At 42.3% G+C, this 18,231-nt stretch overlaps 1 protein-coding gene across 1 annotated transcript in view; it reads right to left on the bottom strand.

Annotated features, from left to right (window-relative positions):
* adamtsl3 (ADAMTS-like 3) overlaps nucleotides 1-18,231 on the bottom strand; it is a 503,662-nt gene that overhangs the window by 17,777 nt on the left and 467,654 nt on the right. The window contains exons 21-23 of the mRNA XM_055154339.1: nucleotides 13,048-13,488; nucleotides 9,468-9,785; nucleotides 8,953-9,193 (exon numbers count right to left, since the gene is read on the bottom strand). Coding sequence (XP_055010314.1) covers nucleotides 8,953-9,193; nucleotides 9,468-9,785; nucleotides 13,048-13,488 — 1,000 coding nt within the window. The remainder of the gene's footprint in view (nucleotides 1-8,952; nucleotides 9,194-9,467; nucleotides 9,786-13,047; nucleotides 13,489-18,231) is intronic.

Genomic DNA, 18,231 nt, shown 5'->3' on the forward strand with positions numbered 1-18,231 from the left:
AGGAGAAGACACGATGATAACCTGCTGAAAATCTGTGTCCAACTACATTAGATCAAGCGCAGACTTCAGCGTAATCAATCTGGACTGGACTTACGGGGTCTTTTGCGTACACATGGACACATTAGGCCCGTCACCAGAAATACTGTCGATACTTTGCAGCTGATGCCACGTTTCCTGGGGGTGTGAGGCTAACTGGAGGATCTGCTCTGTCTGTGGCTGTGTTAGACTTTAAAGGTGCATTGTGTAACTTTTCTGGTCCTAAGGTTTAGGGTTAGGTTTTGTCTGAGGAGATGTTATTGCTTCGTCAAGTTGGCAGAGTGTGGCAGTCCTGGTTTAGACCTAGATTTAGTCCTGGTTTTAGTTCTGGTTTTAGTTCTGATTTTAGTCTTGGTTTTAGACCAGGTTTAGTCCAGGTTTAGTCCAGGTTTAGACCTGGTTTAGACCTGGTTTAGACCTGGTTTAGTCCTGATTTTAGGCCTGGTTTAGTCCTGCTTTAGTCCTGCTTTAGTCCTGGTTTAGTGCTGGTTTAGTGCTGGTTTAGACCTGGTTTTAGTCCTGACTTTAGCCCTGGTTTAGTCCTGGTTTAGACCTGGTTTAGTGCTGGTTTAGACCTGGTTTTAGTCCTGATTTTAGTCCTGGTTTAGGCCTGGTTTAGTCCTGCTTTAGTCCTGGTTTAGTCCTGGTTTAGTCCTGGTTTAGTGCTGGTTTAGTGCTGGTTTAGACCTGGTTTAGTGCTGGTTTAGACCTGGTTTTAGTCCTGATTTTAGCCCTCGTTTAGCCCTGGTTTAGTCCTGGTTTAGACTTGGTTTTAGTCCTGATTTTAGTCCTGGTTTAGGCCTGGTTTAGTCCTGGTTTAGTGCTGGTTTAGTGCTGGTTTAGACCTGGTTTATTGCTGGTTTAGACCTGGTTTTAGTCCTGATTTTAGTCCTGGTTTAGTGCTGGTTTTAGTTCTGGTTTTAGTTCTGGTTTTAGTTCTGGTTTTAGTTCTGGTTTTAGTTCTGGTTTTAGTCCTGGTTTTAGTTCTGGTTTAGACCTGGTTTTAGTCCTGATTTTAGTCCTGGTTTAGGCCTGGTTTAGTCCTGCTTTAGTCCTGGTTTAGTCCTGGTTTAGTGCTGGTTTAGACCTGGTTTAGTGCTGGTTTAGACCTGGTTTTAGTCCTGATTTTAGTCCTGGTTTAGTCCTGGTTTTAGTTCTGGTTTTAATTCTAGTTTTAGTTCTGGTTTTAGTCCTGGTTTAGTCCTGGTTTAGCCCTGGTTTAGTCCTGGTTTAGACCTGGTTTAGTGCTGGTTTAGACCTGGTTTTAGTCCTGATTTTAGTCCTGGTTTAGTCCTGGTTTTAGTCCTGGTTTTAGGCCTGGTTTTAGTTCTGGTTTTAGTTCTGGTTTTAGTCCTGGTTTTAGTCCTGGTTTAGTCCTGGTTTAGCCCTGGTTTAGTCCTGGTTTAGACCTGGTTTTAGTCCTGATTTTAGTCCTGGTTTAGTCCTGGTTTAGCCCTGGTTTAGTCCTGGTTTAGACTTGGTTTTAGTCCTGATGTAAATCTGTGTCCACGTACATTAGATCAAGCGCAGACTTCAGCGTAATCAATCTGGACTGGACTTACGGGGTCTTTTGCGTACACATGGACACATTAGGGCCCGTCACCAGAAATACTGTCGATACTTTGCAGCTGATGCCACGTTTCCTGGGGGTGTGATGCTAACTGGAGGCTCTGCTCTGTCTGTGGCTGTGTTAGACTTTAAAGGTGCATTGTGTAACTTTTCTGGTCCTACGCTTTTGTCTGAGGAGATGTTATTGCTTCATCAAGTTGGCAGAGTGTGGCAGTCCTGGTTTAGACCTAGATTTAGTCCTGGTTTTAGTTCTGGTTTTAGTCCTGGTTTTAGTCTTGGTTTTAGTTCTGGTTTTAGTTCTGGTTTAGACCTAGTTTAGTTCTGGTTTTAGTTTCTGGTTTTAGTTCTGGTTTTAGTCCTGGTTTTAGTTCTGTTTAGACCTGGTTTAGACCCTGGTTTTAGTTCTGATTTTAGTCTTGGTTTTAGACCAGGTTTAGTCCAGGTTTAGACCTGGTTTAGACCTGGTTTAGTCCTGATTTTACTCCTGGTTTTAGTCCTGATTTTAGGCCTGGTTTAGTCCTGGTTTAGACCTGGTTTAGTGCTGGTTTAGACCTGGTTTTAGTCCTGATTTTAGGCCTGGTTTAGGCCTGGTTTAGTCCTGCTTTAGTCCTGGTTTAGTGCTGGTTTAGACCTGGTTTTAGTCCTGATTTTAGTCCTGGTTTAGTCCTGGTTTAGCCCTGGTTTAGTCCTGGTTTAGACCTGGTTTTAGTCCTGATTTTAGTCCTGGTTTAGTCCTGGTTTAGCCCTGGTTTAGCCCTGGTTTAGTCCTGGTTTTAGTCCTGATTTTAGTCCTGGTTTAGTCCTGGTTTAGCCCTGGTTTAGTCCTGGTTTAGACCTGATTTTAGTCCTGATTTTAGTCCTGGTTTAGTCCTGGTTTAGCCCTGGTTTAGTCCTGGTTTAGACATGGTTTAGTCCTGGTTTAGCTGGTTTAGCCCTGGTTTAGTCCTGGTTTAGGCCTGGTTTAGACTGGTAGTTTAGACCTGGTTTATTTTAGTCTGGTTTAGTCCTGGTTTATGTTTAGTCCTTTAGTTTAGGCCTGGGGTTTAGTCCTGGTTTTTTAGACCTGGTTTAGTTTTAGTTTAGTCCTGGTTTTAGTCCTGTTTAGGTTTTAGTCCTGGTTTAGTCTGTTTCCTGGTTTAGCCTTGGTTTTAGTCCTGATGTAAATCTGTGTCCACGTACATTAGATCAAGCGCAGACTTCAGCGTAATCAATCTGGACTGGACTTACGGGGTCTTTTGCGTACACATGGACACATTAGGCCCGTCACCAGAAATACTGTCGATACTTTGCAGCTGATGCCACGTTTCCTGGGGGTGTGATGCTAACTGGAGGCTCTGCTCTGTCTGTGGCTGTGTTAGACTTTAAAGGTGCATTGTGTAACTTTTCTGGTCCTAAGCTTTTGTCTGAGGAGATGTTATTGCTTCGTCAAGTTGGCAGAGTGTGGCAGTCCTGGTTTAGACCTAGATTTAGTCCTGGTTTAGTCTGGTTTTAGTTCTGGATTTTAGTCCTGGTTTTAGTTTTAGTCCTGACCTGGTTTAGTCCTGGTTTAGACCTGATTTTAGTCCCTGGTTTAGTTTAGTCCTGGTTTAGCTGGTTTCCTGGTTTAGTCCTGGTTTAGTCCTGGTCCTGGTTTAGTCCTGGTTTAGTCTGGTTTAGTCTGGTTTAGCCTGGTTTAGTCCTGACCTGGTTTAGTCCTAGTCCTGGTTTAGTAGACCTGGTTTAGACCTGGTTTAGTCTGTTTAGTCCTGGTTTAGTCTGGTTCCTGGTTTAGTCCTGGTTTAGACCTGGTTTTAGTCCTGATTTTATCCTTTTAGCCTGGTTTAGTCCTGGTTTAGCCTGGTTTAGCTGGTTTAGTCCTGGTTTTAGTCCTGATTTTAGTTCCTGGTTTAGTCCTGGTTTAGTCCTGGTTTAGCTGGTTTAGACCTGTTTTAGTCCTGTTTAGTCCTGGTTTAGTCCTGGTTTAGTTTAGACCTGGTTTAGACCTGGTTTAGTCCTGTTTAGACCTGGTTTATTTTAGTCCTGGTTTAGTCCTGGTTTAGTCCTGGTTTAGGCCTGGTTTAGACATGGTTTAGTCCTGCTTTAGTCCTGGTTTAGTGCTGGTTTAGACCTGGTTTTAGTCCTGATTTTATTTTAGTCCTGGTTTAGTCTGGTTTAGTCTGGTTTAGTCCTGGTTTTAGTCCTGATGGAAATCTGTGTCCAACGTACATTAGATCAAGCGCAGACTTCAGCGTAATCAATCTGGACTGGACTTACGGGGTCTTTTGCGTACACATGGACACATTAGGCCCGTCACCAGAAATACTGTCGATACTTTGCAGCTGATGCCACGTTTCCTGGGGGTGTGATGCTAACTGGAGGCTCTGCTCTGTCTGTGGCTGTGTTAGACTTTAAAGGTGCATTGTGTAACTTTTCTGGTCCTAAGGTTTAGGGTTAGGTTTTGTCTGAGGAGATGTTATTGCTTCGTCAAGTTGGCAGAGTGTGGCAGTCCTGGTTTAGACCTAGATTTAGTCCTGGTTTTAGTTCTGGTTTTAGTCCTGGTTTTAGTCTTGGTTTTAGACCTGGTTTAGTCCTGGTTTTAGTTCTGATTTTAGTCCTGATTTTAGTCCTGGTTTAGCCTGGTTTAGCCTGTTTAGTCCTGGTTTAGCCTGGTTTAGTCCTGGTTTAGTTTAGTCCTGCTTTTAGTCCCTTTAGTCCTGTTTCTGGTTTAGCCCTGGTTTAGTCCTGGTTTAGGCCTGGTTTAGACCTGGTTTAGTCCCTGTTTAGTCTGGTTTAGTGCTGGTTTAGACCTGGTTTTAGTCCTGATTTTAGTCCTGGTTTAGTCCTGGTTTAGCCCTGGTTTAGTCCTGGTTTAGCCTGGTTTAGTCCTGGTTTAGTCCTGGTTTTAGTCCTGGTTTAGACCTGGTTTAGTGGTTTAGACCTGGTTTTAGTCCTGATTTTAGTCCTGGATTTAGGCCTGGTTTAGTTCTGGTTTTTAGTTCTGGTTTTAGTCCTGGTTTAGTCCCTGGTTTAGTCCTGGTTTAGACCTGGTTTTAGACCTGGTTTAGTCCTGATTTTAGGCCTGGTTTTGTTTCTGGTTTTAGTTCTGGTTTTAGTCCTGGTTTAGTCCTGGTTTAGTCCTGGTTTAGACCTGGTTTAGTCCTGGTTTAGACCTGGTTTAGTCCTGGTTTTAGTCCTGGTTTAGTCCTGGTTTTAGTCCTGGTTTAGCCTGGTTTTAGTTCTGGTTTTAGTTCTGGTTTTAGTCCTGGTTTAGTCCAGGTTTAGTCCTGGTTTAGTTTAGTGCTGGTTTAGACCTGGTTTTAGTCCTGATTTTAGTCCTGGTTTAGTCCTGGTTTAGCCCTGGTTTAGTCCTGGTTTAGACCTGGTTTTAGTCCTGATTTTAGTCCTGGTTTAGTCCTGGTTTAGCCCTGGTTTAGTCCTGGTTTAGTCCTGGTTTTAGTCCTGATGGAAAATCTGTGTCCACGTACATTAGATCAAGCGCAGACTTCAGCGTAATCAATCTGGACTGGACTTACGGGGTCTTTTGCGTACACATGGACACATTTAGGCCCGTCACCAGAAATACTGTCGATACTTTGCAGCTGATGCCACGTTTCCTGGGGGTGTGATGCTAACTGGAGGCTCTGCTCTGTCTGTGGGCTGTGTTAGACTTTAAAGGTGCATTTGTGTAACTTTTCTGGTCCTAACGCTTTTGTCTGAGGAGATGTTATTGCTTCGTCAAGTTGGCAGAGTGTGGCAGTCCTGGTTTTAGACCTAGATTTAGTCCTGGTTTTTAGTTCTGGTTTTAGTTTCCTGGTTTTAGTCCTGGTTTTAGTTCTGGTTTTAGTTCTGGTTTTAGTTCTGGTTTTAGTTCTGGTTTTAGTCCAGGTTTAGTCCATGTTTAGACCTGGTTTAGACCTGGTTTAGTCCTGGTTTTAGTCCTGGTTTTAGTCCTGGTTTTGACATGGTTTAGACATGGTTTAGACCTGGTTTAGTCCTGATTTTAGTCCTGATTTTAGTCCTGGTTTTAGTTCTGGTTTTAGTTCTGGTTTTAGTCCTGGTTTAGTCCAGGTTTAGTCCTGGTTTAGACCTGGTTTAGACCTGGTTTAGTCCTGATTTTAGTCCTGATTTTAGACTGGGTTTAGTCCTGGTTTAGTCTGGTTTTAGTCTTGGTTTTAGTTCTGGTTTAGTCCGTTTTATTTGGTTTTAGTTCTGGTTTTAGTCCAGTTTGCCAGGTTTGACCTTTTGACTGTTTTAGACTGGTTTAGGCTCTGCTCTGTCTGTGGCTGTGTTAGACTTTAAAGGTGCATTGTGTAACTTTTATGGTCCTAAGGTTTAGGGTTAGGTTTTGTCTGAGGAGATGTTATTGCTTCGTCAATTTGGCAGAGTGTGGCAGTCCTGGTTTAGACCTAGATTTAGTCCTGGTTTTAGTTCTGGTTCTAATTCTGGTTTTAGTCCTGGTTTTAGTTCTGATTTTAGTCCTGGTTTAGACCTGGTTTAGACCTGGTTTAGTTCTGGTTTTAGTCCTGGTTTTAGTTCTGGTTTTAGCCCTGATTTTAGTCCTGGTTTTAGTCCTGGTTTTAGTTCTGGTTTTAGCCCTGGTTTTAGCCCTGATTTTAGTCCTGGTTTTAGTCCTGGTTTTAGTTCTGGTTTTAGTTCTGGTTTTAGACCGGGTTTTAGACCTGGTTTACACCTGGTTTAGACCTGGTTTTAGTCCTGGTTTTAGTCCTGGTTTCGACCTGGTTTCAACCTGATTTTAGTCCTGGTTTTAGTCCTGGTTTTAGTCCTGATTTTAGTCGTGGTTTTGTCCTAGTTTAGACCTGGTTTAGGCCTGGTTTAGTCTTGGTTTAGATCTAGTTTTAATCCTGATTTTAGTCCTGATTTTAGTGCTGGTTTTAGTCCTGGTCTAGATTTGGTTTTAGTGCTGATTTTAGTCCTTGTTTAATCCTGGTTTAGACCTGGTTTAGTCCTGGTTTAGTTCTGATTTTAGTCCTGGTTTAATCCTGGTTTAGGCCTGGTTTAGTCCTGGTTTAGACCTGGTTTTAGTCCTGATTTTAGTCCTTTTTATTCTTTTCCTGTACTACGATTAGATTTCTGCTGAAGAAGCTTGAATTAAAAAAAAAAAACAAAAAACAACTTCTATGAATCATAATTGACGTATCTTATTTTTTGCAGCAAATATGTATATTTTAAACTTGCTTGAACATTTAGAATAGTTTTGTGAAATGATTCTGCTTTAGGGTTATTGTGTCAGTGGGGTAAACTAGTTTCAATATTGTATTGTGTGTACATTTGTTGTTTAGATTTTTATATTTTTCAGCTTTACATTGCACTTAAAACTTGTAAACTGTATAATTCAAGTGTGGATAGTAAAGTAGATGTTGAATAAAGTGGATAAAACTGATGTGGAAGTGTTGTTTGGTCATAATAATAATGGTTTTATACACTTTACAACTTGATAGCCGCTCTGTGGACTGTTGTAAAAATGGCTCCCAATCTGTCCCCGTGGCCACTCCAACCACCTAATTTAGTTAAGCACCGAAGCACCGAAGCAGCGGGAGTTAAATTGTAAATTGTAAACCAAACAACATTAAAAACAATAGTCATTAAGCAACCAGTGGTGTTTTTATTTGTTTGTTTGTTTGTAGAAGCCAATGGAGAGCAGAGTTCTGAATAAATCAATAGGAGATTAATGCTTTTTGGGGAAGAAATATCAAAATTTATGATCCACAAATGCTGGACCTTATCATTATTTGTTTGTGACTGGCTTCACAAAATTGCCACATTAATCTTATGGCTTGAAGCTCTTTCAACTGACAACAATCACAACTTTGGATTTGAATAATGGCACCAGTCTCTGAAGTTACTGTGATTTATTTTTTTTCCCCACTTTTGTTTATTTCTGCCAGCAAAGAAGAGTCTGAACTTTGAGCCAGGTTTTTGTTTCACGTGGATGGACGCGGTGATTACACAGATGTTAAACTACAAACCAGGTCAACAACAAATTTGCAATCTGAAAGTTCAACAGGAAACACCACCACGAGAACTTGACAAACCTGAAGAATCCGTGTATCATTTGTTCATTTGTTTTTCAAAATAAAACCAAAAATAAGAAAACGAAAAAACTGTTTTCTTCATTATTTGTCTCCAAAACCAAAATGAAAAAACATATAATGATTCGTTTTTTCAGTTTTCGATTTTGTGTTTAAATGAAAAATGGAAAACACGGATAACGGCCGTCTCCCGTTTACGTGACTTCCGTGACTGCGATGCCGAACTTTTGCACCGCATATGGACTGAACCAGGACTGATGCAGGTCCAGGACCAGAGCGGGACTGAGACCGAGATCAGACCGGTACCAGACCGAGACTGAGACTGGGACTGAGACCGAGACCAGACCGGTACCAGACCGGTACCAGACCGAGACTGAGACTGGGACCGAGACCAGACCGGGACCAGACCGGAGGCTCAGAGCCCACGGCAGGGCTGGAGCTCGAAGCTGAGGCTCAGACCCCACGGAGGCTCAGAGTCAAAGCTGGGAGTCCGCTCTGGTCCCAGTCTGGTCCCGGTCTGGTCTCGGTCTGGTCCCGGTCTGGTCCCGGTCTCAGTCCTGGTCTGGTCTTGGTCTGGTCCTGGGCCAAAAAATAATTTTTCTCATAGAGCACAATGTAAACACAAACTGCTCAAGTTCAGCTAACAAGGCACCTATAACTTTAAAAAATGTCAGATTTTGTGGTGATTTTTACCTATTTTTAGAACATAAACTTTTTCTCAGCTCAAAACCATTCAGTTGTCTTAAAAAACGCTTTATAATCGTTCGCTCCGGCTTCACTCTGCTCCGCTCTATCTCCTCTCGCTCTGATTGGTCAAAGCGATCATGTGATACATAAGACTGCGCTCCGTGTGTGCATTGGCGTGTGCCCGCGGGAGAAAACTGCACTACTGCACATGTTCAATCGGCCCGGAGCAACCGGAAGTACCTCGCTGGGCTAATCTGAAGTCATGCACCATTGAGCTCGGTCCACTGACTTCAATGGGCGGCCATTTAGAAACCCTGGGGCTTGTCATACACCTTCACTAGAATCATTTGGAGAATTTCATCCCTGGAATTGCCAGTGTGTAAACTAAAGGTAACAGGAACATCGCAAGGTGGAACATTGCATTTTGAGCTTTGGAGATGTTAAAAGAGTAATAATAACGGGTTGTCCAAACATGTGGGAATGAAACAAAACACAACTCTTGGTATGTTTTTAAGAAGGTAACAACATTATAACATGGTTTAAAGTTCACAAGAGTCAACTTTGTGAAATTTAGGGCCTTTAACACCTCACAGAAATGAAATACCACCTCTTTAAGATCTACAAACTGTACCTGCTGTTTCTCTGGAGCAGGTTTCCATCTTTACTCCAGACGATCTTGGGTTTTGGGACCCCCTGAGCAGGACACAGGAGCGTGACGGAACGGGTGGTGTTTGTGAGGAGCCCGTTCTGTCCGATGGAGATGTTTAAGTTCTTCTGCAGAGCCCAGGGAGATCGCTGCTGCTGTCGCTCGATCACTGGTTTACCTGGAACCACCTCCACTGGAGTCGCCTCAGACCAGTTTGACAAAGACTCTAGGGTTCAAATACAAAAGAATGAGTTTGCAAAATGATTAATTAACAGCCCTATCTATCTTTATGCTTGTTTATCTACTTATCCTATTTAGGGTGGTATTTATTTGTGCTTGAATAAATACAGTTGAAGATGAATGAATTTTATTGACAATAACATCAAAACTATGTGATAATTTTCTTCAACTACAAAATGTCTTTAATTGTCAGTAACAATTCATTCTGATTCTTTAATAGATTTAAAAAATATTGAATCAACCATTGGAGTTGTTTTTACCATCTGCTTGTCCTTTCTCTGCAGTTCTCCTCCAGACCTGAGAGGGCGCCATGTCTGTGAGCATTGAGGCGATGAGCTCTGAAGCTTGCCTCACAGCTTCATATTGTCTTGTTGGTGGTAGTTTGCTGAGGTCGGCCTGTAGTGTGATGTTGATCAGTCTCTCCTTCACCTGTGGCTGCAGTGACACCTCCTGGACTCCAGAGGGCAGCAGAACCACCGGGATAGGAGCCCAGGACAGAGGCATAGACGAGTGAGTCATACAGCTCGGCATGAAGTCCTCCCAAGTCAGAGGCGGGGTGTTTGGAGGGAGCGAAGGGGCTATGGAGAGACGTAAAATGTAATTTGCAATGGGTTCAGGTGGCATCACAACATTAAGGTCTGAATTACATGATCACAACTGTCAAAATGTAGTGCATCTGCTCAATTTCATTTCTCTCTAGCGACTAGGTCAGGAATCGGAATACATTAGATGGTTCACAAAACCCCTGGAAGTGCAAGTCCGGGCACCAGCCAATCAGCGAAGAGCCATACATTCTGTGTTGGCAACGATTCCCGAGATCGAGGACTTAAAGTTGGAACAAAGAGAATGTTTGGTAAATTTTATCAAGGGGAAAGACGTTATTGCCCTTCTTCCTGCGGGATTAGGGAAAAGCCCCGTTAGCCGCACATTACACATGTCACGACCAAATAGCAGCGATTGGTTAAATTAAAAAAAGTACCCGCTTACATTCGAGCGAACAAATCCTAACACTGTGAGGTGTTTCTACGAAGTGAAACCGGCTGATGAATCAGGCTAGTCAAACTGTGGATTAGTTGTCCAACATATTCTCTAGTACAACATTGCCCACACTTTTTCAACATATGAGCTACTTATAAAATGACCAAGTCAAAATGATCGACCTACTACAAAACTGCAAATAATTTATTTATTTATAAATATACTGAGAATCAGTCATGGTGAAACAGTACTTGGACTTAATGATCTTCATTTGACAAAAGGTTGACTCAGATAAGTAAGTTTTATAAATCTATCTCTATTTTATCTGATAAAAGTTAATTTAAGATTAAAACAAGCCAAGCAAATGTACTGCACTTAAACATTCCTCTTTTAGACCCTCACCCACAGTTTAAGAACCTCTTCTTTTAGAGAACTTCCACTGACACTTTACACAAAACTGTGAAGAAAGTGAAGAAAGTTTGTTGGATTTTTAAATCTGTTTTTGTCAAGTTCCTAACTGGAGTTACATTGGCTTACTGGTTTTGTAGTGGTACTTACCAGCCGCTGAAACACATGAACTATCCTGTGGCGGCTCATTTTGTTGATTTTAACCATCCCATCTCTTCCTTAAGATATATTGGCATTGAACATGTGGAACTGCCCCCTAGAGGTTGGAATCTAGAAATGCTCCTGTCAAAAAGAGACACTTCTGGATTCACCAACTTAAGACTCTAGCTCCTCGTGAACTGAATGTGGAGTTTGATCTAAGATGTTTTTTGTGATAGACTTAAACTATTTCTGTATTTTATAAAATGTTTTTTCTGTAAATATCTAAACTGTTGTTTCTTGTTGTAGAATGGGCTGATCTCAGTGGGTGACCTCACTTTGGGACCTCCCATTCATTGAAGGGATATATGGAAACCTGGGCTGGCAACAATATTGTGTGCTGTGGTCCAAGACAAGAAAAATATCTGATGAAGGCTTTTTTTTTTGGCCGAAATGTTATTTTGTTAATAAAAAAGCTTTTTGACATCGGCCAACCGAGTGTGCTCTGCATTTTTTCACCCTTGTCTCCTTGCATTTGCACCTCTACAAAAATGTTGGTGTACGTTTTCTGTTTCTTTTGACTTACCAGCCTCTGCACATTCATAAACGCACGAGTTGCCAGACCAAGACCGGTTTCAAGTAGTAGGACACTGTGATCTACCTACACTACCTTGGCGATCGACATATTGGGCACCCCTGCTCAAGTATAATCTGGAGCGGTCAAACCTCCTTCTCCAAGCCTGATGTCATCTGACCCGAGCAGTACTTGCATGAGACACCTTAGGCAGAGCACTTCACCCACATTGGCTCGTATGAAAGTGGTGTGAGTATTGGTGGTGTTTTGAGGGACCAGTGTCACAGATTGGCATTGCCTTGCTTCTGTCAGTCTACCCCAGGGCAGCTGTGACTACAAAAGTATCTTACCAAAACTGAGTGTGGAGTGAATGAATAATGCACGAAATTGTAAAGCAACTCTGAGCATCTGAAAAAGCGCTGTATAAGACCAATGCATTATTATTATCATCATCCATAAAACCTGTTTTTGTTTTCTTTTCACAATAGCTTCAAAAAGTGCTGCCGTTATACTGAACCCCAGACACGGTGTGAATTGAAAATGCATATGGCACGACTGAAGACCCAAACATGAATTAATATTTAACATGAATTCATATTAATTAGTATAAAGTTGGCGATTATCACAATAATACAATACATACTCTTTTTATTGTCCCATCTCTATTCTCCAAAGACATATCAGCAAACTTATTAAATCCGTGTATCATTCGTTCATTTGTTTTTCAATATAAAACCAAAAATAAGAAAACAAACATTATTTATCTCCAAAACCAAAATGAAAAAACGGATAACGATTCGTTTTTTCAGTTTTCGATTTTGTGTTTAAATGAAACATGGAAAAAATGGATAACGGCCGTTTCCCGTTTATGTGACTTCCGTGACTGCGATGCCGGACTTTTGCACTGCCTATGGACTGAACCAGACTGGAACAAGACCGGGACTGAGACCGGGACCAGACCGGGACTGAGACCAGACCGGGACCAGACCAGGACTGGGACCACTGGGACAGACTGGGACTAGACCGAGACCACACCGGGACTAGACCGGGACTAGACCGGGACCAGGCCGGGACCAGGCCAGGACCAGACCGGGACTAGACCGGGACTAGACCGGGACCAGGCCGGGACTAGACCGGGACCAGGCCGGGACTAGACCGGGATCAAGCCGAGACCAGACCGGGACCAGAGCGAGACTGACATAGAGACCATACCGGGACCAGACCAGACAGAGATCAGGACTGAGACCGGGACCAGACCGAGACTGAGGCCAGACCGGGACAAGAGTGGGACTGAGACTAAAACCAGACCAGGACCAGGCCGGGACCAGACCGGGATCAGACCGGAGGCTCAGAGTCCATCGCAGGGCCGAAGCTCGAAACTGAGGCTTGGAGTCAAAGCTCGGAGTCCACTCCGGTCCCGCTCTGGTCCCACTCTGGTCCCACTCTTGTCCCGATCCTGGATCAGTCCTGGTTCAGTCCGTATGCAGCGCAAAAGTCCGACATCGCAGTCACGGAAGCCACATAAACGGGAAACGGCCATTATTCCTATTTTCCATTATTCATTTAAACACAAAATCAAAAACTGAAAAAAACGAATCATTATCTGTTTTTTCATTTTGGTTTGGAGACAAATAATGAAGAAAACAGTTGCTTTATTCACTTTCTTATTTTTGGTTTTATATTGAAAAACGAATGAACGAATGATACACAGATTTTATTAGCATTAGGAGATCTTCACTAACCTTTTACATTTGTCCTGCTGTCTGGACCAATCAGCTGCAGAGTAAATATATTGGAGGCGGGGCCTGTGAAGCATTTGTACACGCCCACATGCTTCGGCCCGAGATACTGGATCTTCAAGCCTCCAGATTTGGTGAAACTCATCCCTCTGGTGCTGTTAATGCGCTTCCTGTCTTTGTGCCAGACAATAGAGGTTTTGGGGAACCTCTTGACGGGACAGCGGATGATCAGGGAGGTGCGAGGCAGGAGGTAAGCGTGGCCCCCGATGACGAGCTGCAGGCGGTTCACCTTTTGGGTTTGGATGTAGATGGCGTGACGACTCTGGAGGAATGGGCACCGTTTGACCCCATCTTCGTAGGAGCTGGGAGGGCGTCTGACTTGCTTCTGCTGGTTTCTGATTGGATAGCTCAGAGGGGTCAGGGGTTGCATCGCTTTCTTTGGCTCTGTTTAAAAAAAAATATATAAAAAATTAATAAAGCAAGAACAGTGACTTTTCTAAGGGTTAAAGGTGCACTGTACAACTTTCCTGGTTGTTTTTCTCAATCGAGATGTTATTTCTTTGCCTGGAATGTTCCATGGTATGATTTTAACATTCCAATCTACCACAGACCTGGGCATTGTACAGCTCCCGGGCCACAAACATCCCTTTGGTTGCCTCTGACCGGCCCCTTTAAGCTAACTACAAAATAAACACATACTGTATTTTCTGGGCTATTAGGCGCATGACTTCAGTAAACTACAAAGCCGCACCACCTGCAGCGCACGCAAACACACACGGAGCAGACAGCGACCGCACAGCGAAAAACACCCACAGACACACTCATCAGTCCACACGGACGAGGAACGGAACGAAGGAACGAATCGAAAAAGCGAGCGCAATGTGCCACTTAAAGACACAACTGAACAACTGAGTCACTGCGAACACGCCGACAATCCAGCGATCCCAGGCAGCACCCTCCCTACACGCCACAACTGAACAAAGCCCAGAGTCACCGTGAATGAGCCAAACAAAGTCCCACTGACCCATCCAACTGTTGTGTTTCGTTTAAAGTCCGGTGCAGTTTATTTGTGAAAAAAGTTCAAAAATAGACCATTTAATGACAGTGCATCTTATAATCCAGAGCGCCTAATAGCCTAGAAAATACGGTATTATAATTTTACCTCTAGCATTAACTAAAGCTGCATTGCTTTTATTTTAGAGTTTTTTTTTTTTTTTTTTTTATGATATTTTTTATAAGGCAACCTCACTTTTTCATTGCTTAGTTATAAGATATACTCTTTCCTCTAGGGGTGTAATGGTACATGTATTCGTGCAGAACTGTATCGATATGGGAAGTTTGGTTCGGTGCAGGGCTGTGCACGACTGAGTTCCTGCAATTTGTGTGTATTTACATTGAGCCACTACATGTGCAGCAACACAGAGGCTCTGCTCTTTAATTTTCATGAGGAAACTCATCTGTGATTCGGGTGGCCATGTTTCCCAGAGCGCTTTGTAGTTAGGGCGACCGCCTTGACAACAATTGCCCTCAGTCTTGACTACATCCCTCTGAACCACGTGAATCCTCGCAAAACTATGGTTGTCATGCTGCAGTCCTCACTTTCGCCTTTCGCTGGCATGAAATCTCCACCCCACACCCCCGCTCTTACTGCAGACACTGTGGACAAGTTGTTTTTTCTGGCCAAAAATATGAAGATTGAGTAAAACTTCATGCTGGAACTGTTAGTGCTGCGCTTTACTTTTAGAAAAGTTTTGTTTGCTGTTTACAAAAAAAACCCCAAAAAACAGCCCGCTCCTTGTGTCGCTGATGCGGTTCGGCTTCTGACGGACTAAAGGACACGATTCAGTGGAATAAAGGTGTTCTCTCCATGGATATGATTCTCTTTGTGACAGAGGATGTGCTGCTGTTGGCCTTGCCTGTAAACGGTGGAAAAGATACGCGGTGCTAATAACTTTCGGCATTCACGGCAGTAGACACGCGTCTGCTGTTCGTCCAACGCCTTAAAATCGAAGTATCTCCTTATAATGGAGCCAGTTGTCCTTTTTTGAGACGAGTTCTGTATTCTCCGGGTTGGTTTTGGGCACCGCTGTGTTGAATGAGACACACGCGAGGGGACATGAGAGAGGAGGCAGAACAAAAACGAGGAGGCGGAGGCATGCGGGGACGAGCACAGAGACGGCAAATAAGCAAAGCGGCGAAATCAGAATATATAAGCATTATATCGATATATACGATATGTCAAAGTCCATATAATATCCATAATCCAGGATAACACAAACAAGCCTCCATGAAACAAAACACAACTCCGGGTATGTTTTTGAGTTTAAAGCTCACAAGAGTCAATTTAGTGTAACACAGGAGCTTTAAAGTGCATTTATTAAAATCTATAATAACAATTAAAAAAAAAAATCTTGGCATGCTATTAATAATGTAATATATTCTAAATTATACTGCATATTCAGGCCTTTGAAAAGCTGCTGCAAAATTCTTTAAGATAATTCCACTTTTCCCGTTCTAATCATTCCTATCCCGCAGCACTCCCTCCTGTCCTGACCCACAGCCCGGCCTATATATACCACTCTCATTAGCATTACATTAGCAGCATCTGTACTTTCCCCATTCACTTTGCACACACAGGAAGTCTCTGTGCTCCGAAGGCGAGATAAGACCCGCTGCATTTTCAAAGTTCAAGCTGTAATCCCTGGACCATTTACGTTCAAAGTGAGAACAGGATCTGCTGATGGGGAAGATAAGGACAGCCCCGAGGCCTTGTGGGTAAATTTGGACCGTAATGTATACAAATATGGCGGTTCAAAAACCTCTGGTCTGCCCTGTCAACACCAGCGCGGCTCGACATACGCAACGAAAACAGAACAAGGTTTCGACGTCTCTGCTCAAACTGTGAGAGATACAGGACTTCATTCATACTATAATGCTCCCTACAACTGTACAACTCACCCTTATGTAACAGAGAAGGGATACAACTGTACAGCTCACCCTAATGTAACCTATAATACTCCCTACAACTGTACAACTCACCCTTATGTAACAAATATACTCCCTACAACTGTACAACAACTCACCCTTATGTAACAGATAATACTCCCTACAACTGTACAACAACTCACCCTTATGTAACAGATAATACTCCCTACAACTGTACAACAACTCACCCTTATGTAACAGATAATACTCCCTACAACTGTACAACAACTCACCCTTATGTAACAGATAATACTCCCTACAACTGTACAACAACTCACCCTTATGTAACAGATAATACTCCCTACAACTGTACAACAACTCACCCTTATGTAACAGATAATACTCCCTACAACTGTACAACTCACCCTTATGTAACAGATAATACTCCCTACAACTGTACAACAACTCACCCTTATGTAACAGATAATACTCCCTACAACTGTACAACAACTCACCCTTATGTAACAGATAATACTCCCTACAACTGTACAACTCACCCTTATGTAACAGATAATACTCCCTACAACTGTACAACTCACCCTTATGTAACAGATAATACTCCCTACAACTGTACAACAACTCACCCTTATGTAACAGATAATACTCCCTACAACTGTACAACAACTCACCCTTATGTAACAGATAATACTCCCTACAACTGTACAACTCACCTTATGTAACAGATAATACTCCCTACAACTGTACAACAACTCACCCTTATGTAACAGATAATACTCCCTACAACTGTACAACAACTCACCCTTATGTAACAGATAATACTCCCCACAGCTGTTCAACTCACCCTTATATGACAGAAAATACTCCCTACAACTGTACAACAATTCACCGTTATGTAATGGATAATACTCCCTACAACTGTATAACAAGTCACCCTTATGTAACAGATAATACTCCCTACAAGTGTACAACAACTCACCCTTATGTAACAGATAATACTCCCTACAACTGTACAACTCAAACTTTATGTAACAGATAATACTCCCTACAAGTGCACAACAACTCACCCTTATGTGACAGACCAAATTGAGATCATCTCTGTAATTTCTGACATTTATTTGTATTTTACATTTATTTTGGCACGTATATATCAATATTTTTATAAATCTATCCTCATTTTATCACTTATCGAGTGGAAGACCTCGAAACCGAGACAAGACAGTCTCGAGGCCGGTCTCGAGTGCTACGACACTAGTAAATACAAACAAAAAAAGTTTGGATTGGATTTAAACAACACATTTTCAGGAGCCTGTGATCAATATTAGTGTTCATGGTCCTGTTTACGTATTTGATTTTCAACAAAAAAAAAAAAAACTGAGGGGGACTAAATGAAAAACAGTTGGCTAATTCTAACTAGTTTGTGATTGTAATTTTATGTGAGAGACTTGTTTAACAGCACAAATCAGATCACCTGTTGTCCGCTTTTTCTGGTGAGATTGTATTAAAAACAAAGCTCCAATTAAAATCTAACTTGAGTAACAGAGCTTCAGACAGAGCAGAGCCTACAGTTAGCATCAAACATCAGCTGCAAAGTATCAATAGTAGCAGCTTAAAAGTTAGACGTTTTAATCATTGGACCCATATCCTGTTTTGGACTGGTCTAATTCTGGTTTAGACCTGCTCTAGTCTGTACCTCCTATTTTTGCCATAGCTCTGCCCTGGTTTAGTCAGTGTTTCTTTATAAATTACATTAGGTCAGATGTAGCCCTGGATATACCTGCTTTAGACTTTATTTAGTCTTGGCTGATCCTGGTTTGGATACAAAATGAGCTCAAACAGTACCCTGCTCCAAACTACATGCTTTTATTGACAGAGGATTGGCTGCAGACCTGAAAAAAAGAGTCAAGTTGATCATTGACGAAAAGAAACGACTGAATCTCAATCGAAATGTAATTAATTAAGAAAGTGCAATGAAACGGCCAATCAAATCGAGATTCCGAAACAGAAACTCGGGCTAATTTGGTGTAGGCCGACTAGGTTGGATTTACATAACAGCAAAAATCCCGGCGCACACAGTAAACGGGGAGGATTGTCTTTTTGTCATTTTAATGTGTTAAGTTGCGTATGTGTAGAGAAAGTGTCTACTAAAAACTTTGTAGTGACATTCAGACTTTCTTTCACATCATTTGACAATAGACAGAAGTTTTTTTCTGAACATGTAATAATCAAACTGCCATAATTGAG

Source organism: Boleophthalmus pectinirostris, unplaced genomic scaffold, assembly GCF_026225935.1.
Source record: "Boleophthalmus pectinirostris isolate CB_2022bp ecotype Guang Dong unplaced genomic scaffold, ASM2622593v1 HiC_scaffold_19, whole genome shotgun sequence".
In the NCBI taxonomy this organism is placed as follows: Eukaryota; Metazoa; Chordata; class Actinopteri; order Gobiiformes; family Gobiidae; genus Boleophthalmus; species Boleophthalmus pectinirostris.